This window comes from Notolepis coatsorum, assembly GCF_963971535.1.
Source record: "Notolepis coatsorum genome assembly, chromosome: 19".
NCBI classification, from domain to species: Eukaryota; Metazoa; Chordata; class Actinopteri; order Aulopiformes; family Paralepididae; genus Notolepis; species Notolepis coatsorum.
Window position 1 is genome coordinate 58,042,236 of NC_140183.1, and position 6,239 is coordinate 58,048,474.

General features: G+C 41.4%; 1 protein-coding gene across 1 annotated transcript in view; it reads left to right on the forward strand.

Moving 5' to 3' along the window:
• The window catches only part of adam22 (ADAM metallopeptidase domain 22), a gene marked incomplete at its 5' end in the record, with an annotated part of 200,552 nt that overhangs the window by 165,832 nt on the left and 28,481 nt on the right, over positions 1-6,239 (forward strand). The window contains 2 exons of the mRNA XM_084336828.1: positions 440-545; positions 2,036-2,155. Coding sequence (XP_084192954.1) covers positions 440-545; positions 2,036-2,155 — 226 coding nt within the window. The remainder of the gene's footprint in view (positions 1-439; positions 546-2,035; positions 2,156-6,239) is intronic.

Genomic DNA, 6,239 nt, shown 5'->3' on the forward strand with positions numbered 1-6,239 from the left:
CTAACGTTACATCACATAAAGCTGTAATCATGTTGGTAGCACTTTGAAAAGGTCAGTTGCCAACCACAAGATGAAATAGATGTAACTTCAAGCACAGTCAAAGATGAAATAAATGTAACTTCAAGCAGTCAAAGATGAAGTAAATGTAACTTCAAGGCAAGCACAGTCAAAGATGAAGTAAATGTAACTTCAAGGCAAGCACAGTCAAAGATGAAGTAAATGTAACTTCAAGCACAGCAATGAGTGGTGATCCTGAGCGTCATGTGACGCAGAGAGCGTCGCTGCCGCAGGGAGTTGGGCGCTACCGCTTCCTCCATGGAGCGTTTTACGGGCCGTCACATGCTTTTACATTTCTGAACCACATTCATCAGTACCAGAAGAGATCTGCCAGGAGTTGATTTCACTCAGCGGCAGCGGTTGTCATGTGTCTCCCTTTCAGAGGCGACGTCGGCCGACAAGTTCTGTTATGAGAAGCTGAACATCGAAGGAACAGAGAAGGGAAACTGTGGGAAGGACAAGGACACCTGGGTGCAGTGTAACAAACAGTACGTCTGAACACATCCTCCTCTTCTTCTGCTTCTCCTACTACTACTACTACTACTTCTTCTTCTGCTTCTACTCCTCTACTTCTACTACTACTTCTTCTTCTGCTTCTACTCCTCTACTTCTACTACTACTTCTTCTTCTACTTCTACACCTCTACTTCTACTACTACTACTACTACTACTTCTTCTTCTGCTTCTACTTCTACTACTACTTCTACTACTACTTCTACTACTACTTCTACTACTACTTCTTCTGCTTCTACTACTACTTCTACTACTACTTCTTCTTCTACTTCTACTCCTCTACTTCTACTACTACTTCTTCTTCTACTTCTGCTTCTACTTCTACTACTACTTCTACTACTACTTCTTCTACTCCTCTACTTCTACTACTACTTCTTCTTCTGCTTCTACTCCTCTACTTCTACTACTACTTCTTCTTCTACTTCTGCTTCTACTTCTACTACTACTTCTTCTACTCCTCTACTTCTACTACTACTTCTTCTACTTCTACTCCTCTACTTCTACTACTACTTCTTCTTCTACTTCTGCTTCTACTTCTACTACTACTTCTTCTACTCCTCTACTTCTACTACTACTTCTTCTTCTACTTCTACTCCTCTACTTCTACTACTACTTCTTCTTCTGCTTCTACTCCTCTACTTCTACTACTACTTCTTCTTCTGCTTCTACTTCTACTACTACTTCTTCCTCTACTTCTGCTTCTACTACTTCTTCTGCTTCTACTTCTTCTTCTGCTTCTACTTCTACTTCTGCTTCTACTTCTACTACTACTTCTACTTCTACTTCTGCTTCTACTTCTCCTTCTATTTCTTCTTCTACCTCTTTTTTTTCTTCTTCTACTTCATTCTCTTCTTCTACCTCTTCTACTACTTTTCCTTCTTCTTCTACCTCTTCTTCTGCTTCTACTACTTCTACTTCTACTTCTGCTTCTACTCCTTCTACTTCTACTACTACTTCTTCTTCTACTTCTTTTTCTACTTCTTTTTCTCCTTCTTCTACTTCTTCTACTTCCTTCTCTTCTTCTTCTACTTCTTCTACTACTATGTCTTCTTCTTCTTCTTCTTCTTCTTCTTCTTCTTCTTCTTCTTCTTCTTCTTCTTCTTCTTCTTCTTTTTCTTCTTCTTCTTCTTCTTCTTCTTCTTCTTCTTCTTCTTCTTCTTCTTCTTCTTCTTCTTCTTCTTCTTCTTCTTCTGCTTCTACTACTTCTACCTCTTCTACTTCTACTTCTTCTACTACTACTTCTTCTACTACTTCTTCTTCTTCTACTTCTACTTATTTTTCTTCTACTACTTCTTCTTCTACTTCTTCTTCTTCTTCTTCTTCTTCTTCCCCTACTTTACTTTTACTGGACTATTGAATTTAAAGCAGAGCTGACTTGGAGTTATTGATATTATTGATATTGACCCCGCGTCTGATGATATACCTGTACTGACTGACGTTTTGTTGACCCTCTGCCTGTGTTTCAGGGACGTGCATTGTGGCTACCTGCTCTGCTCCAACATCTCTCCCGCCCCGAGGCTGGGAGAGCTGCAGGGGGGCCTGACCTCCTTCTCTGTGGCTCAACCCAGCGCCTCGCTGGAGTGCAGGTAACAGTATGCAGCTACAGGCACGAGAGAACCATGTCTTACTCATCATAGACTACTACTGTACCATTTATGACATAGACTACCATCATAGACATAGACACACCCGCACAAAATACACACTCACACAAAAAGACACACATACACAAAGATACACACTTGTTTTTCAACACACCTGTACAGTATATGTTTAGTTAGGAACAACCCTATTTCAACACATCTGTTTTAAGGCCATGGTTACACTGGGCTAAAACGTTCTATTTTCGAATGATTACGTTTGCATGTCCAAGTTAAAAAGAAACACAGTTTTGGCAGGAAAGCGCGTTTTCCTAGTGGCAACGCTCAAAAGGTGTTTTCGTTTTGGAAACTCGCCGACAATGGTGCCATGTAATTTGCGCAAGCCGGATACGGAGCCGTTCTGCCCAATGCCCAGTAGAGACCTGCACGGTTATTTCCAGTGTTTACAGCAGAGCTGTCCCAAGTAGCTGCGGCTACCAACGTGTTGTCAAGTTATTCTTATAAGGAGCCCAGTCCAAAACTACAACAGTCTGCATACCCTTAACAATTGTGTGTATTGAGCCGTATTGTATTGTACCCATTCTGCAATCTGTTAAATAAAGTTTTCATCCATTTCTACTAGCGTTAACGTTACTACGTTAATAGCCTCGATGCTAACTATATACATGGAGAATGCCATTCACGTTAGCATGTAGCTAACAACATCGGAGATCTTTTTGTGAGACTAAACTATCCGCCAATGAGTGTGGCTTTCCAATGGTACCCCATGATATGATAATTGGGGATCTAATACGGTCTCTATTGATCGATTTATGATAAAGAAAAGCAGGGTCCCCCTATAGGGGGACCTTAAGGCTTAACAGGTTGATGGTGGATTGTTGTTTTTTAGCAGGAAGTGTATTGGCACGTTCAACTTTTCTGATTGGTTGAAAATGGCATTCATGTTTGAACTACATCACCACCTACTGCTTTGGCATTGTACTACATGTATATACATCACTGTGCTCAGGAGGCAAAACGGTGTCTAACTTGCCTGCCATTACGTAGCATTCTGAAAAACTAAACTGAAACTTAAAACTGAAAACGAAAACTGGCCCTAGTGTAACCACAGCCTAAGAGTGCACATCATCAGTGACTGGGTAGTGACTGGGTAGTGTAGAGGTCTAAGAACCCTGTAGAGACCCAGGTTAAATTCCCAGAACCGGTCCCCCTGGCTTGATCAGTCGTCCCTACGAACGGGTTCGTGGGTAAGAAGCCAGTGGAGTGTGAGTCCTGATTGTTGCAATGGCAACTCCTACTGGTCGGTCGGGGCGCCTGTTCAGCAGGGAGGACATCTGGGGGAGATAGCGTGAACTTCCAAGCATGTTACGTTCTCCCAGTGAAACTCCTCGCTGTCAGGTGAAAAGAAGTGGTTGGTGACTCCACATGAATGGGAGGAGGCATGTGGTAGTCTACACCCTCCAGACAGACAGTAGGGCAGCATGTGGTAGTCTACACCCTCCAGACAGACAGTAGGGCAGCATATGGTAGTCTACACCCTCCAGACAGACAGTAGGGCAGCATGTGGTAGTCTACACCCTCCCCAGACTGACAGGAGGGCAGCATGTGTTAGTCTACACACCCTCCCCAGACTGACAGTAGGGCAGCATGTGGTAGTCTACACCCTCCCCAGACTGACAGTAGGGCAGCATATGGTAGTCTATAAGCAGTGGTTCCCAAAGTCGGGGTCGCGACCCAAAGGTGGGCCGCGAGCAGCCACGGGAGGGCCGCGAGATGATAAAAAAAATATATATATTTTTTTTTTCAGGCCACTGAACTTAGAAGCAGGCCAGGACAGTGTTTCTAGTTGTATTCTAAAATTCTATTCTATTGTATTCTAAAATGTGACTATATGGTTTTATATTAACTTAATAAATAAACAAAAATGAAAAATCTACTTATTTCAACGAACATTTCAAACTAAATAACAGATTATGAACATAAAATGCTGAAAACAACCGAAGCAACAATAGTATTTTAATGAGGCTATTATTATTATCATTATTATTTTGCAACAAGTTAGCCCTCTCATAAATAGCACATATAAATGAATAACTAACTTGAACTAACTTAATAGGATTGAAGTGATATTTGGCTTAAAAAATCGGTCACCTGGCAAAAAAATAAAGAAAAAAAGCCTGACGATGTGCATTGGGCCGCGGCTCTCTGACGCCTTATTTTTTGGGTCCCGGCCTGAAAAGTTTGGGAACCCCTGGTCTATAGCAACCTTTTTGACATGAAGTGCCAGTTTGAAATATAGTTGTAACTAGTGTGCCTGTGCCATATCAACAATATTCCATGCATCATAATTTTTTGTTCTCATAATCAGGTATTTTTAATGATAATTTTTACATTATTACATCATTATTGTTATTGTTATTATTAACAATATTATTATGATGGTTGTATCAACCCTAAATCTGAGTTGGGGCGGGGGTGCAATGCAGACAAACAGTTTTGCTTTACTGAGCTCCGTTATCTGGGGGCTGTAGTTGGTCACTTTAAGATGCACACCAGAGCATCTTTTAATCCAGCTGTTTGCTGTTCTCTGATATTTTCTAACATTTCGTTGATGCGTCGCTCGACACTTCAAGCTGACATGGGGATATCTTTTATTCTTGATTTGATTGTCTCTTTGTTTGGCAAGCCTTCAAACAAAACATCTGAGCTACAGAGAAAAGCCTCCTTGATATACTCGCCATCAGTGAATGGCTTTCCACATTTCGCAATGCAATGAGCAATGCGATAGCTTGCTTCAGTTGCATGGTTTTTAGCAGTCGTGAACACTTTGAGGGTGCTGGCTTGCTTTCCATACCTGGCCACGGCATGTTTAATAGATTCTGCCTTAACTTTTTTGATGCTTCGTCTCAAAAATCACACCTGACGTTCTGCAAACTACATTTTCTAAACATAAAGTACACACAGCACGGTCCTTCGGACACACAAACCCGTAGTCGTCTGTCCACGAGGGCTGGAATGCCTGAATTTCCTTTGCTTTAACTTTCTTAGCGGGGGTTGCCATCATGAAATACAGAATGCAACCGCAGCACTGTGTGATTACCTGGGAACTGCGCGCGGGCGCGGGAAGCCAGCTGAGCACCATGGGAACAGCTGTATAGCTGTCATAGGGGTGTGCAAAACAGTCGACTTACAAAAAATAACCGAGGATTTCAACAAGATAAATGCGACAACAGTGCAAAATATTTCACTATAATATATATATTTTTTTTTTAAACTTTATTTTTTAGCGTTTAGCGCTTTTCTGGTCAAGCATGACCGACAGTTGTAGAGTGAAACGGGTGGGAGAACAGGGGAAGACATTCGGCAAATGACGGCGGGTCCGGAAATCGAACTCTGAGTCAACCAGAACCGTGACGCAGCACGGCTCCTCCCGACGCAGAAATAGCGCCGAGATACGTGGTGAGCTACTGGAGCTCCCCACTATAATATTTCAAAGCGAAGTAAAACAATTCTTTTTTTAAAGTATATATTATTATATTATAAATTTTTTTAGTTTTTTATGCTGCCCCCTGTGCCAATGAAAATGCCCCCGCGTGCCTAGGATTGCCTACCCCTGGTCTATACCCTCCCCAGACTGACAGGGCAGCACAACGACTATTTTTTACTCTGTATTGTATGTATATTGACTAAACACTTTTTGTTTACGTACTTGACTTTTTCTATTTTATAATTTGTATCTATTTTTATGTAGCACACTCCCAGGAGCTCATACAGAAAAAAGCATTTCATGGAAAAGTATTCTGTATTTTACTATGACAACTAATAAAGAAACTTGAAACTTGAAACTTGAGGGATATAGCATAACGACAACATTGGGGGGATGGGAGCAAAGTACAAAGGAAAAAAAGAGTGCCCTTTAACACTTTGATCGCCATGGGTTAAATTCATAATTTACCATCCCTCGCCAGCTCTATTTGTCTATGGAGAAGTTCCCCTTCTTTGCAGGGCTATAACTTTTTAAATTATATTGCTACATTGCCATTATTATGGCCCATTCAATGTCCTATAT